A 23856-nucleotide genomic window follows, 5' to 3' on the forward strand; every position below is an offset into this window, starting at 1 on the left:
ACATGGGTGAGAATCACGGTGGGTCCTGCCACACGCTCTCCACACTTGCTAAAGTCAGGCCGGTGCCGGCTAGGCGTGTGTCGTTCCCTTCCTCCCTCCCTAGTCCATGTGCTTCCTGTCCTGAAACTGCAGGTGTGATTGATGGAGGGCTAAAGGGAACTGGTCTGTGTGGGATCTGCCGACAGGACAGGGAGCACCACAGCAAAAACCATTCCTCCCACATCACCCTCTGGGTTTGTCCACCACGTGGACTGGAAGAGTTGTGTCAGACTTCACAGTACTATGTCCCGGTGCTGTGTGAGCAAACCCCGCCCCCACAAAGCAGCAGTGATAGACAGCTCTACCAAGTCTAGCTCAGCGCAGCAGCAAGTTTATTGGGGTTACTGACAGAAGACTTGAAGGCAGCCGCATTACATAGAAGCCACCCAGCATGCAGAGAGCGATATCCCTGGACTACAGACTGGAAGCCAACTCAGCAGCTTGGACGGTTTCCTATCCGCTACACAGCTTTTGGGGAGGCCCTGTGAACCTTGTGTTTCAGGAATTTCTGGAACCTTAATGAACTTCCCTCTAGGAAGTAATGTTGGAATGAGACGATAGGAAACCACACAACAGTCAAGGACAGTCCACACCACATGGATGGGTCAGATGCTGAATGACAGACGAACTCATACAACGTTCTAGAAGATACATAAACTCCACCTTTTGACGGCTTCGCTGACAGGTTAAGATTTATCGCTCGTCTCAAGCTGCCCTCTGTAGCCAAGGAAAAGGGGCCACTGACATTAACTCATACAGCAGCTGGGAGGGGAAAGGAGGCCGTGCAGAGGCCCCTGGCTGCCTTCCCCATCAGAAAGGGCCAGGTGGCAGAGGCCCAGGCTTTGTACATCTCTGTCTTAGAAGGATTGCTGAAGCTACCTTAGCCAAGCACTGCCCATGTCTCGCTGTGAATATACAGTGTGGGCCACTGAGCAGACCTTAGGTCTCAGCCAATGGGACTAGCCCCACTTGTCACCTCTACCCTGTCCCTCCAAGAAAAGCTCATCCACGACGCAGGACAGGCTAAGTAGCCACGGTGTGCTAAAAAGGGCCAACAGCCACTTGGGTGAGGGCTGGCAGGAATCCAGGGGCAACATGCCTGTGCATTTGGGTTGCAGGAGCTGCCTGGTGGGAGGCACTGGTTCCCTTTGCTGCGCTCCCCTAATGCTTTCTACACTTGGGGACCCTGCCTTCGCCTGTCAGCCCCTCCATGTGGTAGAAAAAACACCTTCCAATCATAGGCAGAGAGGCTCATCGCCACCAGAGTCCATCAGGTGCCTCTGCTTTCTAGAACCCCAAGGCAGAGAGGAGGGATGGGGCAGAATCTGTGGCAATTACTGCCCTTCTCTCCCATCCCCTGCTGGGAGCCAAGTGCCTAGAGGCTCCCAGCTGGCAGTGACGCAGCTAGAAGAGACTCCAGAGTCCCCACACTTTTGGTTCTTGTATTTCTGGAGATAAAAGTAGGCTGGGCTGCTGACCCCTTAGCCCATCAACCCTGGTGACAAATTTGGCACAAGTGTCACATATGAGTTCATGACAGACAAGCCTTTCCTCGCTGACCAGCCAGCCTTGCTCACTCAGGCAGGAGTGCTAGGATAGCAGACAGGCAAACCTGAGGTTATGGGATGGAGGGTGGTTGGGGATGTGGAGACATGAGGGTCACATGAAGACATGAGGTGATGTGAGGGCTGGTTCCAAATGTCCCTTTTTATTTAAATAAGTGCACTTCACAGTAAGTTTCTCAAGCTCTGTGAGCCCAGTGACATCACCAACTCTGTCTCTCGGTGGGGTCCCAGTGCTGATGTTGGCGTAGGTAAAACATCCCCATGCCGTACTTCACATTATCTAGTGCCAGGGACGGACAGCTGGGACAGACAGGTTAGCAAGCCTCACTCCTTTCCTAACACGGTACCTCACAGGCAGCAGCAGCAACACGGCGGGAAAAACACACAGGACTCAGATCCTCAGTAAACACAGGTGTGGTCTCCTAGGACCAATTAATCTGAAACTGTTCTCCCATGAGCAGTGAGACGGGGATAGCCAGGGTCTGGAAGACAGAAAAGAGGTTGAGCTCCAAGTGGTTCCCACCCACAGCCATGCCCCCCTCTCCACCACGGACAGGGACCAGCACCTCAGAATTAGCACCTGATTCCACTGGGAACAAGCTTTTGTCTAGCAGCCCAGCCTCCATCACCTCCGCACTCCAAGGCAGAAATGGCGAGGGGTCTCCCAAAAGCGTGTCTCAGGATAGCTGAACCACAAGAGTCCCTGGGGTCCTTAGCACCCCTTCTCCCATGCCCACCAGGGCATAGAAACCCCAGGCTCCAGCCTGCGCTCTTACCTTGCTGTCAGGGCTGTAGGTGAAATTAGAGACAGGGACACCATTGGAAAGGACTTGTGTAGGGGCTGTGGTCACTCCCAAGATGGCCACCTCCTTCAGCTGTAGGTCAGTCCCCGCCTTGGTCATGTGCACTAACTCATTCACAATGGTATTCTGGTAATGGGGAGAGAAAACAATGTGTCAGACTGTGTTGCGGGAGGTACTCCCGCTTCTCCAACCTATAGCTGCTGAGATACCAGCCCATTGGGGCGTGGTCTCTCTCCCTTTAAAAAAGCAGCCACTTCCCTCTCCTCTCTCTCTTCACTTCCTGCTCCGCCGGCAACTAGACTCCCTTCCTGGTTGCGCAGAGGGCTGGGACGGTGATCTGTAAGTTTTTTCCCCTTTAAATAAATACCACCCTATTAATCATAATTCCAAACTGGTGTGGAATTGTTTGTGACTTCCGCCTTCAAGACTGTGAGAGTGAGCCCACCACCAGAACAGGAACTCACAGGCCAGCCTCCTGTGTGCCGACATGAGGGACATGCTGACCCAGGGATGGTGGCCACTGGGTTCTCTGGCCCAGACCCTCCCTCCATCAGATCAGGACAACCCACCCCCATGTTTCTACCTGTCAGCCATTACTTACATTCTTGGCCAAGAAGGTGATCAGTGCATAGGCCCCCTGCTCCAGAACCCCAAGGCTCTCCCCATCGTCCCAGTACAGCTCTCCGCGGGCCTCGCCGCTTGCTGTTAAAGCCACAACCAGGGCCATGGGCTGCTTTCGGGATTCCGTAGTTGTGAGGCTGGGACCCTGGGAAGAGGGTGTGCAAATGTCACACCTTGGACCCTGGGGACTCCCAGGACATCTATGATGACTACCTTGGCCAGGTGTTGAACCCAGGATGTCAGGCGACTACCCTGGCCAAGTCCTGTCGGTGCCTCCATAAAGCTTTATATACTGCCAGGGCTTTATACTGTGCCCTGTGCCTGCTCCCTGCCTCGCTCCTGAAGTAAAAGTCCATCCCAGTCCTGCCCAAGGCCCTGGGGCTGCTGGATCTGGGTACCTGCAGCGGTAGGATGTATCCTGCCCTCAGGTGCACATTGATGGTATCCAGTGGGGCTTCGAGCTTCAACCACTGCCCCTTGCTGTGGACAGCAGATCTGGGGGGTGATGGAGGAGATGGTGGAGGAGATGGGAGGCTGCCGAGAACCTCCACTGGCGCCTGGAAGAAGGGGTCACATCAGAAGGGTGTGGGGCAGCACCCAAGCTACCACGCTGGTTCTTGGATCCATGTTCTCCTGTCCCCTAAGGCTAAGGTGTGGTGGTCCAAAGGTCCCCGTTGAGACAAACTGGTTGTGACCTCAGGGGTGGACTCTGTAGGACTGAGCAGGGAATGCCTGGCTTAGCTCGGCTTCGATGCTGTGGGGCCCTGGAAGCTACCCCCTTCAGCCTGCACTTCCTCATCTAGAAGTGGGGGTTACGGCAAAGAGCTGATACATGGCACCCAGGGATGGACCAGCAGGCAGCTCCCTTTACTGTAACTGACAGGCCAGCAAGGCATGGCCACCCTGTGACGACCCATCACTTCTGTGGATGAGGGACCTCAGGACTCACCATCTGCAGGTTGTACCACACGCCCTCAGGGAAGTAGCCAGTCACTTCAGTTTTCCCAGGCTCAAGCACAGGTGTGATGAGCAGAGCTGACCCCCACAAGAGCTGGCGGTCCACAGACCAGGTGCTGGGATCCTCAGGGAACCTTCACAGAAGAGACAGGCATGAGGGCCTGGAGACTGGGCTCTGGCACCAGCTGTCTGGCTGCAGGAACAATCGGAAACCCAGTCCCCGAGAAACTTCAAAACTTCAGGAGCCAGAGTTGTGTCTGTGCCAGAGTCCAGAACAATTCTTTTTCTTTCTTTTTTTCTTCCTTCCTTCCATTTATTTATTTTTGGGTTTTCAAGACAGGGTTTCTCTGTGCAGCTCTGGCTATCCTCTCCTGAACGCTGGGATTAAGGGGGTGTACCACCAGACTACACACCACATGCCCAGCTTTTTAAACACGAACACTGGGTTTGAAACCCGAATCCCTGTGTTTGTAAAACAAGCACTTTCCCAGTTGAACCAATCCCCAGCCTAACCAGTTGTGTGTAGTCACCTAGTCCATCCGGAACGTATCTGTGTGCGGTAAGGAAGAGGCTGACTCCTCTAGAGCAAGCCACTTGCCTTTCTACCCAAGAACCTTCTGCTATCTGCCCACTGGAGAGGTCACAAGTCATGCCTATTGAGCAGAGTCCAGTCTGGGGACATAAATGGGGCATCGCTGGCTTGTCCTCCTCCCTGAAGCCACCCCCAAAATGGATCACCATGACAATTTCATCATGGCTTTGTCAGCCAGCAAGCCTGGTCCGTACTCTAGATATCCTGGCCCCGAGCTGGAGTCTAGGAGGCCTGAGGGTACAGGGACACTCTGGGCACACTCAGCTGTAGCCTGCTTGGGTTGTGAACACAGCCCATAGCAGGAGGAGGTTCCCTGGCATCAGCCCCCCAGGGACACATGTGAACTCTCATTCCCTGACCCAGGTGACTCACTCCAGGAAGAGAGGCCGGGCCACTGTGTCCCCTCTGACGTGGGCTCCATGGAACAGAGTGTACAGGAAGGGCAGAAGCGCATAGCGCAAGGTAAAGGCCTTCCTCATAGCCTGCTGTGCAGTCTCGCTGAATCTGTATGGCTCCTGAGGCTGTGTGGGCAGAGAGAGAAAAGGAGGTGTGCTGGTTAGCTGTCCATCAACTCAACACAAGCTGGCATCATGTGGCAGGGGCCATTTTCTTACTTAACAATTGATGTGGGAGGGCCCAGTCCGCCTGGGTAGGCGCCCCTGGGTTGTATTAAAAGCCTTCAGTTCCCACCCTGACTGCCCTTCATGACGGAATGTAAGACTGAAAGATAAACCCTTTCTTCCCCAAGCTGCTTTTGTCGGTGGTGTCTGTCACAGCAACAGAAAGCACAGTAGACCAGGAGAATGTCCACCCCAAGAATCTCCAGCTCCTTGGCCATCCTGCGTGGACAGGACAGCATGGACTGGGCTCCTCCAGCAGCGGTGGGATTGGGCAGGACAGGGTCTTGGCAGGAAGGAACCCCCGTCACCCCCTCCTACCATGCTATTGAGGTCGTTGTGGTTCCGCATGAAGGGGTAAAAGGCCCCCAACTGGGTCCAGCGCACGCACAGCTCCTCTGATGTGTTCCCCAGGAAGCCGCAGATGTCCGCCCCCACCAGGGGCACGCCTAGCAGGTTAAACTGCAGGATTTCTGAGCGGGCAGAGGCAGAGTGGCACCAGGTCACCAAGACAGCAGTTGGACAGTCAGGCCTCACCATCCATCAAGAACCCACTGCCTCTGTGCTTTCTGCCTGGGGTCAGCAACTACTTCCTAGTACCTGGGCCCAGCAGAGTAGACAGAGCCCAGTGTGCTGAGAGGCACGCTGTGACCTTACTTGGAAACATGAGCTAAGGTGAAGCGGCTGGTGTGGTCCTAGCCTAACAGCTAATGTCCTCACAAGAGGAAAATGCCACGTGAAGAGAAGGTCACATGGGGAGATAGTCCTGCAAGGAATAGCCATGCAATGAGATGCCCAGACACCATGAGCAGAAGGAAAGGTCCCCAAGGCTGTGCAGGGGCACTGACTGTCAGGGGATGGATTCCGGTTACATTAAGTCCCCCAACGCTGTCCTCAGTGATGGCAGCCTCAGGACACTAACAGACAGCTCAGGGTAGACATTCCCCTGACTGCTAAGGGCTGGATGGACTCATGTTGTTCAGCCCAGTGCCAATCCCAATCTCCCGCTACTGCTGCACTGGCTTCCTTAGAACCAGGGAGCTGATGGGCAGCCTGGTGCCCCGGAGACTTAGCTGAGTCAAACCTGACCCTGGAAGCAGCTAGGACTAGGCTCAGTATTTGTCGGCTCAAAGAAGAAATGAGTCCAAGAGAAGGGAGCAAATCCAGACCCCAGCTCCACAAGGTATTTCTCAGTCTGGCTCCTGGCCTGACAGACCTGCCCAGACTGAGTTTCAACCACAGGGCAGAGGTGGCCAGCTCACATCTGGGAGCTCAGCCAGCTGGGATCCTTCATAGGTCTGTGAACATCTTACACAGAAGTCAGAAGGTTCTAGACTCTAAGTCAAGGCTCTAGCTGCCCATGTGGTGCCATGGCTCCTCTCCTTCCCTAGTCTATTCTCCAGGGTTCCTGCCTTCTCTGACCTAACATGGGCCAATGGTATCAAAGTTCTTGGAACAAAAATCAAATTCCTTTTAGCGAGCAAAGCAGGTAGGTGCCTCTGTATCTCAGGATGGGGTCACCAGGGGACAACTGTTGAAGAGGACAAGCACTGGTCAGGGAGAACTGGACACGGGGACACTGAGAAGGTGCCACGGGTGAGCCGCTGACAAAGGGAAGCATGTCTGCACAACTGAGTAGGGATCCACAGGCTACACGTCCCACATGAGATAGCAACGGGGCCCCAAGCCATCTCGGTATACTCTGTGGGGCTGAGCCCAGAACCCAGTGCCCTCCAGGCAGCTTGGACTCACCTGGCACAGAGTTGGAAAGATGCTCCCAGGTGCTCCACACATCCCCCGTCCAGTGGCCAGCATATCGGCCATGGCCAGCGAAGGTTGAGCGGGAGATCACAAAGGGTCGTGTTCCCCGGGTCTTCACTAGGGCCCTGAGTGGGGTGGGAACAGAGAGCTGGGTTCACCTGACACAGCCAGGGCTCCAGGGGTCAGGGGCAAGGGGACCAGGGCTAGAAGGAACTACCGTTAAGGAGAAGGACAGAATGGATGGGGAAGAGAGGCCACCACCAAAGTATGCTTGGCAGTCAGCCCCATCCCAGTGACTCTGGTGTCCTCTAGAGGTGAGCCTCATTCTGAGCCTTGTTGGACTCATGCGGTCCCTTAGATGCCATTCCCTACCCACGTAACACCTGGGATGCCCTGTGGAGAGAGGCTGGCTCTAAGCTGGAGTGGAGCGCAGTGACCAGTTGGGCAGGAGCGTGCTTGCATTGCAGGCCCGTGAGTGGTCTGGGTGCCTCTTTCCCTTCCGTCTACGACCCTGATAGGAGCCAGCTCCCCTCTCAGACCCCGCTGTGCGTGCTGGGCAGGCTGGTTGGCTGCACAGGGCTGAGCCTCACCTGTTGGAGGCGATGGCTTCGGTCAAGCCATACAGGTTGTGGAGGTTGTAGTGTGTGGAGAGGAACTGGCGGCTCGAGGCACAGATCGTAGCTGCCTGCAAGGTCCCGCCAACCACCCCTAGGCAAGAGGACGACTAGTTTAGACTGGTTTACCAGTTTCCAGGGCTCCAAGTGCTCTCCTTTGCCCATGTCCTCTGCTCAGATGGACAGAGCCCACTTGCCCCATGATGCTTGGGGCAAGTCACCTCTGCTATCCTAAAGATGACCCTCTGCAAACCCATCGCCTCCATATCGACCTCCTCTTGCTTCATCCCCAGCATCTGCCCATCTGAGCCCAAACCCCTTCCCCTAGGGCTCTGGCTACATGATGTGTGGCCTTGGCTATGTCACTCTGCACAGGACCTCATGCTTCGGGTTTCTCTCCTCTTTGTCCTGCTGGGTGCTCTGTCTGCCTTCTGTTTGCCCAAACCCAGAGCTCTGCATGCTCTAAACCTCAAAGGGGCACTCCCTGGTCAAAGCCACTAACTCTAGCACTGTCCCCACTCCAGACAGACAGTGGAGCTCACCGGGCACATAGGGTGGGTTCTCCAGTTCATTGTCAGGGCAGCCCTGCTGAGAGCCTCTAATGAAGTTGGATGGTTCATTCATGTCCTGTAAGAGGCCTAAGATGTAGTACTGGGTTGGTCCCCAGAGACTAGGGGTGTACCCAGGGGCAGGGGTATACTTACAATCCACATTCCATCAAAGGGCACCTGGGCATGGAACTCAGAGACCATGTCCTGCCACCAGTCAAGGGTCTCAGGGTTGGTGAAATCGGGGAAGGCGGTGGATCCAGGCCATACCTGAACAAGAGACCAGAGGGGAGAACCGGTCCCATGCAGACCCTGCACCACGGTGCTGTCAGGCCTCAGCCTTGGGCAGAGCAGCAGCTTCATGCTTGGCCAATGCTGACACACATCACAAACCTCAAGCCCACAACAAAGAAGCCTCTCCCACAATGTCTAGAGTCTTGGAGGGCTTCTGCCTTGGGACAGCAAGGACCATCCCTACACACAAAGTCATGGGGCAGAAGAAGCATGGACCCAGAGCATTGGGAAAAAGCTGAGACAACTCCATTGGAGGCCTCTCACTGGACACACCCAAGCCTGCCCTTCCTATAGCTAGGGACACCTTAGGATGGGGAGGTTGGGACTCAGAACTCCCAGAAGGCCCCCAGGGACAAGAAGGACAAGGGAGACCCCCAAGGCCTCATACCTTGGAAATCCCAGGTATTTGTCAGAAGTTATGGTCACCCCCAGTGAGGACCCCCACATTCTTCTCTCCCATTTGACATGGTGGCTTCTGAATCTGACTCTTCCCCTGGACAGCTGCTCTGTCCCCTGCCCACAGTCCCCTTCTCCACACTACCTTCCCAATCAGTGGCTGCCCAGTCTCATTGGTGATGAACACGCCCCTCCGGAGACCCTCGTCATAGGGCCGGTAACTCCCAGGAGGGCCTGAAGTGCTGATGGCAGGGTCCTGGGGAAAGAAGCGGCAGTGAGAAGGGTTCAGCACGAGCCACTGGAAGAAGGGAAACCAGTGAGGCAGAGACCTGCCGTGGGAGGACAGAACAGGTGCCACCTAAAGAATGTCTCTCTACCGGGGAGCCTCACCTGGTAAGATTATGGGGTCACTGACTGTAAATGACCAGCTGCTTCTGTCTGTAAATTCTCTCGCATATACCACTTCATTTCTTCTTCCCTAAGAACCACTTTGGTTGTTTTTTTTCCCTCTGCTGTATGTTTATCTTGTGAAAATATTCCATCTACTGGGCACACATATAGCTGTGGATGGCCAGGAAGATGCTTTCTCCTTAATCAGTATAATTCTGATGAATAGAAATAATACTAAGATATTTTTCACTACTCAGACTGACATAAGAAAGTAATAGTATTCTCAGTCACCAAGTCAGCTAATTTTAGACTTCAGGACAAATTGAAGTCAAACTGGTTGCCCTTGGAGACGAAATATCTGGTTGCCCCTAGAGACAAATACATGAGGTCATTTCCCCCCAGGTGTTTATTGTCGATTCAAGGTCAGAGGGGGAAGCAACTTTAGTAGACATAACATTCTTAGAAATTGACATTTTGCACATAGTCTCAGCCTCTATGTCACAGGCTCAAGGTTATTTTCTGTCTGGGAACCCTGTAAACCCTAACCATTTAGGCTATGTGCATGGCCAGGCATTACTCACCGGCGGTCAATGTGACCTCCCTAGTCTGAGAAATATTGTTATGAGAATGGGTTGGGCCCTGATAATGTAACATATAACTGTCCATAGTTTGGCTGTGAGGAAAAGCTACATAAGGCTCTTCAGGAGAGGCTATGGAGGGCTGTGGAGAAGGTGGTGGGATGAAGGGAGCACTGTTAAGAGATGGGCTGTGCAGAGCTATTCAGGCAGCTGGGTAGGGACAGCTACGTCGAGGAGCAAGAGAGATTTTCAGAGAGCATTTGTAAGATGAAGAAAAAGGGAAAGTCACCATCAGAAAGTGTGTGTGTTTGCTTATTTTTTCCCTCAGACAGAAAATCTAGCCCTCAGACAGGTAAGAATTTTTCCTAATCACTTGCTACATTCATGGGTTTTTTTTGCATATCCTGGTGCTGACTGAAGGCTGCCCACCCCCCAAGTTAGCGATGGTACGTGAAAACGGCACACAGTTGACCAGGCTGAAGAGCTGACTGGGAACTGGAGGTGTGAGTCTAGATTCCTGATCATCCTGTTCAAGACAAATGTTTACTGCTTGCGTCTTTTATTTTTATTTTATTTTTGCTTCCTGGGGCTGTTTTGTTTTGTTCTTTAAGACAGGGTTTCTTTGTGTAGCCTTGACTGTCCTGGAACTCACTCTGTAGACCAGGTTGGCCTCAAACTCAGGTATGTGCCTTCCTCTGCCTCCCGAGTGCTGGGATTAAAGGTGTGCGCCACATGTCCAATTTATTCTTATTATTTTTAATTGTGCGTGTGGTAGTTTGACTGTAATTGGCCCCCATGATCCTGTAATCTCATAGGGAGCAGCACTATCATGAAGTGTAGCTTTGTTGGAGGACGTGTGTCACTGTGGGGATGGGCTTTGAGGTTTCATATACTCAGGATACCGCCCAGGGAGTCAGTCAAATTCCTGTTGCCTGCAACATGTAGGACACTTGGCTATTTCTCCAGCAGCATGCCCACCTGCATGCCGCCATGCTCCCTGGCATGGCAGACTGAACCTCTGAAACTGTAAGCAAGCGACCCTCAGTTAAATGTTTTCTTTTAAAGATTTATTATTTATTATTTATACAATGTTCTGCCTGCATGTATCCCTGCAGGTCAGAAGAGGGCACCAGATCTCATTACTGATGGTTGTGAGCCATCACATGGTTGCTGGGAATTGAACTCATGACCTTTGGATGAGCAGGCAGTGCTCTTAACCACTGAGCTATCTTTCCAGCCCCAAATGTTTTCTTTATAAGAGTTGCCATGGTCATGGTGACTCTTCACAGCAATAGTAAACCCTAACTAAGACTCTGTGTGTGTGTGTGTGTCTAGAAGAAACTGTCAGTTCCCTGGAGCTGAAACTACAGGCAGTTATGAGCTGACTGACATGGTACCAGGCACTGCACTGTCCTCTTCAAGAACAGTGTGCTCTTAACTGCGGAGCCATCTTTCCTGGGGCATACAGGTGCTTCCAGGAACCTCGCCAGAAGACACTAAGCCTGCAGCCCTCTAGACATTTCTTCAACATCAAAGACTCAGAGAATGTCCAAGGAAAGCACTGGCTAGGAGGAAGAAGCCACATTGGCTGCGTTCGGCTTACCACGATCATCATGTACCGCCGGCCACCCTGGTGGAGCTCCCGCACCATGTCTGGGAAGTCTGCAAAGCCATCCTGGTTGAAGGTGAAGTCCCTGCGGGCGTCCATGTAGTCCAGGTCGTTCCACTGCACATCCTGCGGCACGGGATGGGAGCTGAAGCTGAGATGGGGCCCAACAGTACAGAAGCTGGGGCTGCCCCGCCCTGACTCCCACTCACCAGGGGGAAGTGTGCTCTGGTCATGTTCTCCACCACCTCACGGATGATGGCAGTGGAGGAGTAGCCCCAGCGGCAGAGGTGGAAACCCAGGCCCCAGTACGGCGGCATGAAGGGGTAACCTGCAGGCCAGGACCGCAAGTGAGCAGGGACTGGGGGCAAGGGTCAGGGCCTAGGGGTCTGAGATCAGTGGACAGAGAGCAGGCCCTACCCACAACATCCTGGTACTGCTGCACAACGCTCTTGGGCTCTGGGCCTAGGAACACGTACACATCCAAGATCCCACCTGTTGACCTCCAGGTTAGGGCCGGGCTGGGCTGCAGGACCACATCTGGAAGAAAGTGACTTAGATTCAGGAACGAGTCCCCCACAGACAGGCCAACCTGCATCTACAGAGTGTGGTTCTTCCGCTATGAAGGCTGGGAGATGCCTGCAGGGGGGGAGTGGGACAACTGTTCTGAGCCCAACTTAGCAAGGCCTGAAGGACGTGGAGTAGATGAGCCTGGGGGATCCCCCAGACCTTCTCCTTAGGTGGGGGTGGCGAGTGAGCAGGATGAGGACTCTGCCCACTGGACTCTCTCCACGTAAGGTCCCTTGAGACAAGCAGACTCCGAGGCAGGCAGAGCCTCAAGCTCTCCCACTGAAGGATTACCGAGGAGCTTCACTCTGGAGACTCACCCATGGCATTGCTGTTCAGCAGGAAGACACCATGAGCCAAGCCACCGTCCTCCAGCGCCAGGTAGAATGGGTGTGACCCGTAGAGGTTGGCACCTGGCTGGAATGACAAGACAGTACCTCGCACCCAGGACCCTAGCCTCCACCTCCCCACCTCTGCTCATTTCTTACCAAGGGTGCCAGGTCCCGGTTCCAGAGGGTGACCCGCGTCCATTCGGTGCTGAGCATGAGTGGGCTGAGGTGCTCAGCGAGGCCTGTGATGTGCTGGGAGGGCAATGACGTGGACAGCTGCAGGAACTGGTCAGCGAAGAACAGGGGGGCCACAGTAGTGTTCAGCCTGTGGGGAGACATTAGGCTCCCCTGGATCGACCCCAGACCACACAAATCCAGGATGGATCCACCATCAGGGAAGGGTTGGAGAGGGACAGAGCGACCTCACCAGCTCTGCATCAGGCCAACCCTGGGACAATGGCTATACAAAGACCAGAACACCTGCAAACAGTGGGAAAAGCCAGCGCAGGCACGCTCAGAGGGGCCCAGGAGTACAAACATGAGGTCCTGTCAGGGAGACATGAACCCTCGATAGTGAGTTAATAATAAAGCTCACAGTAAGAGATGTGTATCTGATAAATAAAGAAAGGCCACTAGGTGCGCCACCTGCAGGGGGTACCACTGTGGACTGGATTGGGTCTTTCCCTAGTACCACTGGGTGGATCATCTTGGATAACACAGGTGCCAAACACTGGTGTTGTAGCAATGATGTCATCTCCACACACCCCTTGTATCTCCTAGGGGCATGAGGCCTCACTGCGAAGCCACGGAGGGAACCTCTCAGACCCAATGTAGAAGCACCAAGCCGAGACCTTGGTGAGCACTCAACAGTCGGCCACTAATGCGTGCCTGGTGGTCCACACACAGGGAGGGGTGAGGGTTGGGTTTTGTCAACTTGATACAAGTTAGGGTCTTCTGGGAAGAGGGACTCTCAATTGAGGAAATCCTTCCATCAGATTGGCCTGCAAACAACCCTGTGGTGGCATTTTCTTGATTGATGGATGGGAGAGGGCCCAGCACACTGTGGGTGGTCCAGGGCTGGAAGTTCTGACCTCCGAGGGGCCACCACGTCCCTGTCAACCCCAGGCACCCCACTTACAGCACCCGGCCATTCAGCTTCCTGCGGACAATCACTCCAAAGGGCTCCTCTGAGAACTCCACAGTATAGAGGGGGGACAGTGCCTGGCTCAGGACACGCGGGGTCTCCATGGGCACTTCATAGCGCTTATTAGCGGGGTCTTTGATCTAGGAAAGAAGAGAGAGGTGCCCAGAGCCCTTCAAGAGCCAGGGGCCCCTTCCCTCACCGCAGCCCCTTCACACCTCCAAGAGACACGGTTCCGAATAGTCGGTCAGTTCAGGCCTCCCCCCAGGGTAACTGCACACTGTGTGCAGCCATGGGCCATAGTTCCCTCAGCTATGTAACTGGCAGGAAGGAGGCCTCCCTGAGGTTGCCAAAGGCAGAGCATTGACTAAACCTGAACACCACATAGACGGTGAATAGTTTTGTGTTTGATCTTTTTTCCCCTTGCTTTTAATTAATTTGTTACATTTTGAGGCTAGTTCTCACTGTAGGCCAGGCCAGCCTGGCTACACTATGAAGCCGAGGCTGACATTTAACTCACTGAGATCCTCTTGCTACAGCCTCCTAAATGCTGCAATTACAAGCATAGCAAGTTTTTCAGAAAAAAAAAAAAAAAGGACATACCAAGGCCATGCGCTACCAATGAGCTATGCACCAGGCCCCACAAATAGTTTTTAATTTTTTATATTTATTTGTGTGTGTGTGTGTGTGAAGTAGAGGTAAGGTGTTTGTCTTCTCACTCTCCAACCTGGCTAGGCTGGCGGCCAGAGCTCTCCAGGATCTGCTTGTCTGCCCCACCCCCAGTGCTGGGGCTATAGGTGTATGTTCCACGCCTGACCTTCTATCCAGGTGCCAGGATCCGAGCTCCTCACGCTTGTCCAGCAAGCACTTTACCCATATCCCCAGCTCCCACAGTTTGTGGCCTAAGGATGGCCCCAGCATCACGCAGGACTGCACTATACTAAAAACACAGAATCATCCTCCCGAGACACAGGGTGATGTGGGCACTGCCAGGGGATGACAGGGAATGGGGCAGATGAAAATTCCTGCTGTCTACAGTGGCCAGTCCTGAAGTCACCGCCTGGAACATCCCACCTGTGCCCAGGCCTATCCCACTCTGTCCTACCACACATATCCCTGGGAAAATGCGTCCTCTGCTCTGCCTGGCCCATCCTTCTGCAGGGGCTGTCCTGTCACGGGCCTTCCTGGTGACCCAGCTCTAGCCAGGGTCTACCGTGCCCACACCCACCATGAAGTGGAGGCGGCTCTCGGTCTCCATCAGCACATCCAGCTGTAAGCTCAGCACATCCTTTGGGAAGAAGGTCGGGCTGGTACGGGTCAGGGTGGCTGTGTACCCCGTCTCTGTGGAGTTCAAATTCTCTAGCCTGTAGCTTGGGTAACTGGGAGGGAAGAAACACCAGGGCTGCCCCATCAGCGGCGCCTTTAGCACTTGCCCGGCTGGGACATAGCAGCAGCCACGGGCCTCACACGCCTCCCGGGAGATGCCCTTGTCTGGAGCACAGTCAAAGCGGCTGTTGGGGGGCACATCACACTTCGTGGGCACTGCTGCAGGCTGCACAGGGTGCTCCTGGGTGTGCTGGGGCCGTGGCCCGTAACCCTTCCAATGTTGAGGCCTAAAAGTATCTTCCAGTCCTGAAGAGGACGCAGGAAAGTCTTGGGGAAGCATCATTAAGTCATGGAGCATGACATGACCCAGAATGATAGCGGTTATAAAGCAGATGAGGATGCAGACCCCAACCAGAGAGTGGGCGCAGAGAGGCTTCCTCGTCTTCATGGTGAAAGCCTGTTGGCCCATACACAGTCCTGGAGGCCTGAGGAGAGGAGGATCCAGCATCAATGTGGGCGGGGGTCAGGGAGTCCTGGGTGCATTCACACAGCAGCACCCACACACAGTGCAAGGGGAAGCAGACAGCCAGAGTATCTCCTTCCACAGCAACAATGAGGAAGGCAGACGCCAGGTAGAGGAGATCAGACTCCTCAGAGGCAGAGAGGTTTCTGTGGACATGGCCCCCACACGGCCCCATGGCCCTGTACAGACCGACGTGAAAGGGAACCAAGACTTTATCTATCCGGAGGTCTTTTGTGTGAGCAGAAAGGCTGGGGAGCCATCAAGTCAAACCACATGGAGAGGACGAGAAGGAGTGGGGTGAAAAGCCAGGTCACAGGGTTCTCTGGCTATAACTGGCCACGGGGGTGTGTGGGCCTTCCGGAAATGGGGTTCATTTCAGGATGTGGTGGGGACAGGGAGGGACTCGGCGCGGGGGTGGGGAGAGTACTAGAGGTTCTCTGGGTCACCAGACATACTCAAGAGACAATGGCCTGGTTGCAGATGGGCCAGCTGTGAATATTCTGACCAGCAATTGGGGCTCTTCAAGTTGACAGTTAAATTTTTACCCATAATACCTGTGACTTTCTCCTGCTAGTGACTCTCCAGCTCCCTAGTAACCTGCAGGGGTGTGGGTGGGTGGGATGAGGGGTGAACTATAACCCAATTCAGTTCTGATCTATCTATCTATCTATCTATCTATCTATCTATCTATCTATCTATCTATCTATCTATCTATCTATCTACCTATCGTTAGGGCAGACTTCTCCAGGCTGGGGCTCTACCACACTTAAATGCCAGGTACAAACCCCAGGTTGCTACCAGTACTTCTGAGGGGCTGGCTATCAGCCTAGTAGTTCCAAGGACTCTGGCACTGGAACTCACACCTCAAGGAACCCAGAAAAGTGATCTATCTATCTATCTATCTATCTATCTATATATATATACATATATATATATACATGCTATAACTCAAGAACAGCCAGATAAAAGAAATGGGCTGGGAACAGGTGGGCGTGCCCCTGCAATGTGTGTGGAGCATCTGGGATTCTGGAATGCTCCCTGAACCCACCCACTTGGCTGTCACTTCGAGTTAGGGTTTCCAGTAGTCCAGGCTTGCCTTAAGCTTGCTATGAAGCCAGGGATTCCTGCCACCACCTCCCACGTGCTGTGCTTTCTGGCACTGGATTTCACACCCAGCTCTGGTGAGTTCTGCCTTCCGTTATGCAGGCATGACTAATGACATCAGTAGCCATGGTGAGTGATCGCTAGCCTCTGGGGGGAGTCAGGATGCTTGGGTGGGCTGCAGTTTCCAACCCTCCAATGACACCTTGTCTTTCGGTTGCCTAGCGGCCATAAAGCTACTAGGGACCCCAGCCTCTGGGCTAGCAATAGAAAGCCAGAGACCCATTTTGTCTTTACTGCTGCGCAACAGCTTCACCTGGCCCTTCGGACACGTGTGACACTGATCATGATTCAGCATCCAAGGACAATGACGTGCTCAGGCTCCCGCTGGGCAGCGTGGGAATCTGCAGATTCCAGGACCTTCCAAGGAGGCCCCGGTGCGCAACAGATAAACACGTATATCAGAACAAAGTCCCAGAAACAGAAACCAGACAGCTCAGGCCCGTTCTCTCAATTCCACAATTTAGAGGGAAAAAAAAATAGGGAAGGAACTAAAGATCAGACGCCACTGCTGATCTGGAGACCTAAGCTTGCTTTCTAGAAAGCTGCTGGATGCGCAGCACCACCAGGCACAGGCGAGTCCAAACACAAGCTTTCGAGACACCGTGCGCATTCTCTCTGTGCCACTGTGCGCGTTCTCTCTGTGCCTCAGTTTCCCCCTGCGAGACATACACACAGAGCGTGGCCCGCCCAGCACTGAGGGTACCCACTAGAATCCGGGGTATTTTGCCGAAGCCTGTGGTGTCACTCACGTCCCTGCCTGCGCCTGCCTGAGCCGGGGGTCGGGGGTCGGGGGAGTCCCACCTCTCTCGGTTTCTCAGCTCGATTCTCCCAAGCAGGAACTCACTTGATAGTCTGCCCCGCCGCCCTGAAGGAGGCCGCTCCTCCGGAGGCCCTCGGGCCTGAGACAGCCTTCACCAGCGCGTCCAGCTCACCTGCGCAAACGCCCTCCCGACAGCAGACCCCCAAACCCAGCGAGACAGCTCGGGTCACGTGGTCCGAGGGCGGGGCTAGACAGAACGGACCACGTGACTCGGCCTCCGCCGTGGGCGTTCTCGCTGCGCCCCCTAGTGGCTGCGGGCGGCAGAGCGCGCAGGTGTCGCCGGACGGTGACCGGGAAGAGGCTGGCACAGAACAGATCCAACCCAAGGCCACCCGTCCAGCACCTCGAAAGCTTCAGTGAGAGATGAAAACCAGTCCAGACCTGGGAGTTCCGTCAGCTTGCTCGGTAGGGAAAGAGTCAAAAACACGTGATCACACACACACACACAAAAAAAACCCTATGCTGGCGAAAGCATAAAATGACGCCAGGCTTTTGACATTGATGGTCATAAATTGGGACATAAGCACAGGGTGGTGGTGTGAGCATGTGATCCCAGCACTCAGGAGACAGAGGCAGGAGGATTGCTAATTTGAGTCCAACATAGGACACCTGGTGAGACCCTGTTTCAAAAACCAAAGTAGGCCAAGCAATGGTGGCACACGCCTTTAATCCCAGCACTTGGGAGGCAGAGACAGGCGGATCTCTGTGAGTTTGAGGCCAGCCTGGTCTACAGAGTGGGTTTCAGGACAGGTTCCAAAGCTACAGAGAAACCCTGTCTTGAAACACCAAACAAAAACAGAAACAAAACAAAATGAAAAACCCCAGTCCCATACTTTGGCTGGGGGATGTCTTGGAAGACACTGCACACAGTTCTGGAAGCTTGTCAGAGCACAGTGCAGGGATGACCAGTGATGGACAGGACCTCACTTTGACCAAGACTGCTTAGCCATACAGACTTCTGCCCTATTAAACCTCACATCGGGACCCTCAAGGTGGGCCTGGCATGGATGGTGGTCCATTATTTGTGCCACTTCCCACTGTGGCCACATTTAATAACTCCCCCTTTGAAGCACGAGTAATAAAAACTCAGAGAGAGAAATTGGGGTTCAACCTGAAGGTCAGAAAGGCAAAGCAGCCAGCCACTGGCTCTTACCTCGACCTCAGTCCAAAATGGTGATCCTGCCTCCAGGAAATCCTCGGAATGAGACTGAGCCTGAGAGCTGTCTCTTCCCGTTTTTTTGTTTGTTTGTTTTTGTTTTTTTTCGAGACAGGGTTTCTCCGTAGCTTTTGGAACTAGCTCTTATAGTCCAGGCTGGCCTCGAACTCATAGAGATCTGCCTGCCTCTGCCTCCCGAGTGCTGGGATTAAAGGCGTGCACCACTACCGCCTGGTTTTTATGGCAAACTAGTGTGGCTTCTGGGATTAAAGGTGTGTGTTATTGCGGCCTGGTCTGTGAGACTGGCCAGTGTGGCTGTTTTACTCCTTGAACTTCAGGCAAGCTTTATTTATTAAACTATAAATAAAACTGGCTGGTGGCGGCTGAGCCTTCACTACACCTTTCTCCGCTTTTCACTGTTGTCTCTTTAGTTGGCACTGATGACAGGCAGCTGAGCCTAGTTTATCGGGGCTGCCGGGCTCCGTATCAGAGAGCAAACTCCGTATCATGCAAGTGATGGACACACAGCGGACTTCACTTGCTAAGCAGAACGAATACACAGCAAGTACTGAAGGGGAGGGCCAGACAGGCAGTGGGTGTGTCCCAGGTGGGTGGGCGTGGCTGGGGTCTCCAGCCCTCTTGGCTGTTTTTGTTTTTTTAATATTTATTTATTTATTTATTTATTTATTTATTTATTTATTTATTTATTATGTATACAATGTTCTGTCTGTGTGTATGCCTGAAGACCAGAAGAGGGCACCAGACCTTACTACAGATGGTTATGAGCCACCATGTGGTTGCTGGGAATTGAACTCAGGACCTTTGGAAGAGCAGGCAATGCTCTTAACCACTGAGCCATCTTTCCAGCCCCCTCTTGGCTGTTTTTGTATTTTATTGTTAGGATGAACGTGTCTTACTCCTTTGACTCAGAAATAGCTTTCGTAAATTTTATTTTTTTCTGTTGTAAAGTTTAAAACTGAAATTATTCCAAGGACATTTTCTATTTCATATCTACAGAAGCACAAAGGCAGCCGGTGCTCAGAAACCCAGAGGAGGGGAGGCAGAGGTGAAGAGAACAGTCAGAGGTGGGTGAATGAGCGCCAGGTAGGTGACCCTTTACTGACGTAGGTACCACCTCTGTAGGTAGATGTTTGCTCTCCTTGGAATCCTGGGGTCCTTAGCTTTGATCTTTGGGTTTTGATCTCTTTTAATGCTTCATAGGGGATGGGAGCAGGATAAGGTGGAGCTTTCTGTGGGGTGGAGCTGGGGAACCAGAATGAGGTTAGCTTGTGGGCTTCAGATGGGCTGGGGCAGACACTTGAGGGCCAAGGCAGTCTTGTCCCCGATTTCCGTGGGGTCCTCTCTCCCTTACTTGTTCCACAAAGCCGAGGGCCTGTCCCAGGACAGTGTGATAGGTATCAGATGTAGGTAGCGGAACTGACAACAGAATGGACCTACCTGGATGGTAGCCCCACAGGAGAGAGTGGATTTTTATGCCCAGGTGATGCCTCTGCCGGCAGGCGCGTTCACCCAAGCAGACCAGCGATGCTCCATCACACCTGGTGTGAACAGCACAGTGGCTGTGATTGAATACAGGTCTGGCTTGTCAGTGTCTCCTAAGTAGGGTGTCATTCTAGGGCACACGTGGCTTTTTGGAACAGGGACGGGGGATTCCCTGGGTCTCCATCAGGGCAGCCTTAGCAAGTGCAGGCCAAGTGCTATCTAGGAGGGCTCTCGGGACTCCAGCTTGCTGACAATCTTCTGCTGAATCTTTCTCAGCACCTCCTGGTACTGGGGGTAGTCTTCCTGCACTTGGGAGAGGACGGCGTTGAACTGGGCCAGCCGGACATCTAAACGTTTGCGCTCCATCAGCAGGCTGTTGCTGCTGCGATGCAGGAGCACGTACTTCCCTTCCACTACAGCCTGCAGGTACTTTGCCCGCGTCTGCAGGGCCACGATCTCCAAAAGGTTCTGGGTGGGAAAGAGACCCCGCGTCAGTCCCCACAAGTCAAGAGGACTCCTGTCCTCCACCCAGTCTCTGGGGACTCAAGGGGAGGGGTCTTGCGTCCCAGATGGGAGCCTTGCTCGCCCATGGGGGAGGTGTTTCCACTGCTCTATGCCAGGCCTGGTACTAGACACACTCCTGACACCCTGCAGTCCTGTTAGACTCAGCACAGCCGGTCCAGCTGGAAATCCCACTGGGATTCAGGTTTGCTGTGCCCCTTGAGTCTACCATGTGGCCCTAGAACCTGGCGGGGGATCCCTTTGCTTCCAGGTGACCCTCAGCCCTAGTGCTTTACACTGTCCCCCGGGGTCAAGACTTGGTACAGTTTGGGCAGGCCCCTCTTGGCCAGGCTACCCTGCCTACCTGAACGGCTTCTTCTTCTCCCACCTCCATGAAGTCTTTTTTTTTTAAATCTTTTTTTTTTTTTACATTTTATTTATTTATTATGTATACAATATTCTGTCTGCGTGTATGTCTGCTGGCCAGAAGAGGGCACCAGATCTCATTACAGATGGTTGTGAGCCACCATGTGGTTGCTGGGAATTGAACTCAGAACCTTTGGAAGAGCAGGCAATGCTCTTAACCACTGAGCCATCTCTCCAGCCCCTCCATGAAGCCTTGACTCAAACTTGTTTCTCTTTTCTCTTTTCTCCCTCCCTCTCTTCCTGCCTTCCATTCTTTTTTGAGACAGGGTTTCCCCGTGTAATAGCCCTAGATGTCATGGAACTAGCTCTGTAGACTCAAACACGTTTCTTACATAGCCTTCTTGGATTTCTCCTCTCAAAAACTCAACCCCTTGATTTTACTCGGAGGCCCTGACATCTTCCATCTTCGTGGAGCAAGAATTTAACCTTCAATACAGCCAGAGATTTTGTTTCTAGTCGTTTGCCCAAGCATCTGAAATGGTGCCCAGCCAATAACGGGTAGAGATCAAAATGTATGGTGTGACCAAATCGCAAGGGATGTAAACGAGAGTAGTTGGTGTCACTGCCAGCTGAAGATGTAGCTGGTCCCCGGGGAGATTGTCATCGGGGACACAAGGCTTCTCTTGGGGTTCAGGCCCAGAGAGCTCCCAAGATTTACCTGCCGTTTCAGAGCTGTGAGCTTGTTGATCTCATCTTCCAGAACGTCTACGTCACCCTGCATATCTGACAGGGACTGCTGCTTCTCCTGAAGGGAGCTGCTTAGGAGTTTTTGAGATTCTTCCAGTTCTGAGATGGTCTTGATGCATTCCTCTGTGGCCTGGGAGAGAAAAAGGACCCAATGGATTCCTGCATCCCTGTCATTTAGCAGACGGAGACATCCAACTAAAGACCAGCCACGTGCCTCGGAATTTATTCTAGGGGGATTCCTGCATCAGTTACGTTTCTATTGCTGTGATAAAAACGTCATGGTCAAGGCGACTTAGAGAAGGAAGGATTTGTCTGGGCTAACAGTTCCCGAGGGATCAGAGCCCACGGTGGCAGAGCAGAGGCGTGGTGGCTGGCGCAGAAAGCTGAAGGCTCACATCTTCAGACCACAAAGGCAAAGCAGAGAGAGTGAGCTAGAAATGGTACAAGTCTTTTAACCTCTCAAAGCCCGAAACCACGGACACTTCCTTTAGCAAGGCCATGCCTCCTAAACATGCCCAAACGGTGCCACCAACTGGGGACCGAGTATTCTCTGGGGACACGTCAGTGACCAGCTTGGACAAAAATACCACTTACCAGGGTAGGGGTCTGGGGATTAGAAAAGTTAGTAAAGAGGACTAAGACGTGAGTGAAAATAATAAAACAGAAACATAGGATAGTACCGGGAGGGAGTTCCAGTGAATACTGAAATCACCCGCGTTTAATTTCCATTCGCTTAAAATACTCCGACCCCAAAGGGTAGGAGAAAGATAAAAAAAAAACAAAACAAACTGCATTGATGTGCTACAAGGAAATGAACAGACCAGTAGAAGGTCGAGGGCTACAGTCTTAGTTAAAACCTTCAGTTGCTAGAACAAGACAGTAATGCTCACAGTCTGTAGGCAAACCACTTCCTGGGTGGAATCCATTGTTACCTCCCTAAGGGGGTAGGAACCTACTTGGGTCCTTAGACTTTTGTTTGATGTAGAAACAGATCTACTTCTCTGTTCCTGAAATACAAGGTCTGGCTATTAGCCACACCCTTTGATGATAACCTCCGAACTCTCTGACCTAAATCTAGGTGGGACCTTTGTTTGTGGTAGAAGCACAATAACCTTGAAGGAAAAGAAGCTGTAACTCTCTGACCTTTAGACCAGGTGGGAATAGGCTCATAGTTTTGGGCCTCCACAGGGACATCACATTCAAACTACAATTCCCAAAGAGGAATCCGATAGCCACAGACTATATAGAATGTATGGGGTGAGGGGTAGTAACCTATGAGACACCCACGCCGGGGCCCTGAGCCCACAAAGCCTACTAGGGAGGCTGTGGCTTCCTAGAAGACTGGGGAAGTCAGCCGTCCGTGCCCTGAAGGAGCAGAGGGATGTGGGGACCAGGATCCAGGATCAGCACTACAGCCTTGAGCAGGACCGGACGAGGCTATGTGGGAAGTGTAAGGAAGGAGGGTAGGAGTGGGGTGCTTGACAGTGTGGTGGGGGCTCCTCTGCAGAGCCCCACTGGAACACGGTGTTTCAGGAAGTGTTCGCAGCGGGGTTTCAGGGCTGGAAGGGCCAGCAGGGATGGAACGTTACCATGACAACGAAGGTACTGGCAGTGTTTGGTGGCTGACTCACGGCCTGCATAATGGTGAGAAAGAAACAGTCATCCTTGTTTGCTTCCTGGGAACATAGGACTTTGGGAGGAGGAAAGGGCCCCCCGTTTGTGGCCAGATGGTGGAGGCCATGGCGGGGTTGACGCATACCCGGTCGTGGGACGGTGGGGCAGGGAAGGCAGAGGTGGGGGCAGGAAGGCATCCAGGGCAGGTGGAGAGGTCTGGTGTGCTGCAGGAAGACAAGGAAGGAACTAGAGAGGCAGGCAGGTGTGGCAAATGACAACTGAGCAAGGCCACTCCGCCACCTCACTCCGGAAGCTTCCAGTCACAGCCACAGGAATGATTCTAACTGATCATTCCCTATACAGAATGTACCCTATAGAGACTTTAAATGTCCATGGTTTTGAGACAGGGTCTTATATATAGCTTCAGCTGCTTTGAACTTGAGGCAATTCTCCTGTCTCAGTCTGAGTGGTGGGCTCACAGGTGTGTGTCGTATGTCCTGCGCCTATGGGGACTATGCTGGCACTCTGTTAGTTCTCTGGATAATTCTACAAGGTGGACTCCACAGGTCAGTAAGCTGAAGCAGATAGATGCCCTTAAGGTCACCACACCATATATGGTTATGGTTGCTGTTAGACTTAACCATCTGACTCCCCAGGAGGTGGGTACTGCTCCTATTTCTCCCAGAAGCGTTGAAAAGGTCCCATATATGCCCAAGAC

At 53.1% G+C, this 23856-nt stretch overlaps 2 protein-coding genes across 6 annotated transcripts in view; both read right to left on the bottom strand.

Moving 5' to 3' along the window:
* Positions 1 to 341: 341 nt before the first annotated feature.
* On the bottom strand, positions 342 to 17438 carry Gaa (alpha glucosidase). 3 transcript variants are annotated; one of them, XM_075989913.1, is made up of 20 exons: positions 17276 to 17438; positions 14647 to 15229; positions 13416 to 13561; positions 12437 to 12602; positions 12269 to 12365; positions 11802 to 11921; positions 11594 to 11712; positions 11379 to 11510; positions 8953 to 9063; positions 8274 to 8387; positions 8112 to 8196; positions 7546 to 7663; positions 6947 to 7080; positions 5516 to 5667; positions 4950 to 5098; positions 3978 to 4119; positions 3427 to 3585; positions 3009 to 3173; positions 2381 to 2533; positions 342 to 2086 (listed from the first exon to the last, which is right to left on the bottom strand). In XM_075989913.1, exons 2-20 carry the CDS (start codon positions 15211 to 15213, stop codon positions 2027 to 2029), a joined length of 2889 nt encoding a protein of 962 aa, XP_075846028.1. In that variant the 5' UTR covers positions 15214 to 15229; positions 17276 to 17438; the 3' UTR covers positions 342 to 2026. The 3 variants fall into 3 exon arrangements, with proteins under 3 accessions (XP_075846028.1, XP_075846030.1, XP_075846029.1); XM_075989915.1 differs by having other exon boundaries at positions 17233 to 17418; XM_075989914.1 differs by having other exon boundaries at positions 17364 to 17390.
* Positions 17439 to 19333: 1895 nt separating this feature from the next.
* Ccdc40 (coiled-coil domain 40 molecular ruler complex subunit) overlaps positions 19334 to 23856 on the bottom strand; it is a 47203-nt gene continuing 42680 nt past the window's right edge. For all 3 annotated transcript variants that reach the window (XM_075989919.1, XM_075989918.1, XM_075989917.1), the window contains 2 exons: positions 21496 to 21654; positions 19334 to 20378 (listed from right to left, as the gene is read on the bottom strand). In XM_075989919.1, coding sequence (XP_075846034.1) covers positions 20130 to 20378; positions 21496 to 21654 — 408 coding nt within the window. In that variant the 3' untranslated portion in view covers positions 19334 to 20129. The remainder of the gene's footprint in view (positions 20379 to 21495; positions 21655 to 23856) is intronic.

This window comes from Microtus pennsylvanicus, chromosome 11 (genome assembly GCF_037038515.1).
Source record: "Microtus pennsylvanicus isolate mMicPen1 chromosome 11, mMicPen1.hap1, whole genome shotgun sequence".
Taxonomy (NCBI): domain Eukaryota; kingdom Metazoa; phylum Chordata; class Mammalia; order Rodentia; family Cricetidae; genus Microtus; species Microtus pennsylvanicus.

Bases quoted from the DNA above. Each gene is read 5' to 3' on its own strand.
- Gaa (XM_075989913.1), bottom strand. From the start codon at position 15,213: ATGGGCCAACAGGCTTTCACCATGAAGACGAGGAAGCCTCTCTGCGCC. The intron at 7,664-8,111 runs GTGAGCTCCACT...CCTCTTGCCTAG, and splicing joins GAACCCACCCTATGTGCCCG to GGGTGGTTGGCGGGACCTTG. The intron at 2,534-3,008 runs GTAAGTAATGGC...CCCCATTACCAG, and splicing joins TCACCTTCTTGGCCAAGAAT to AATACCATTGTGAATGAGTT.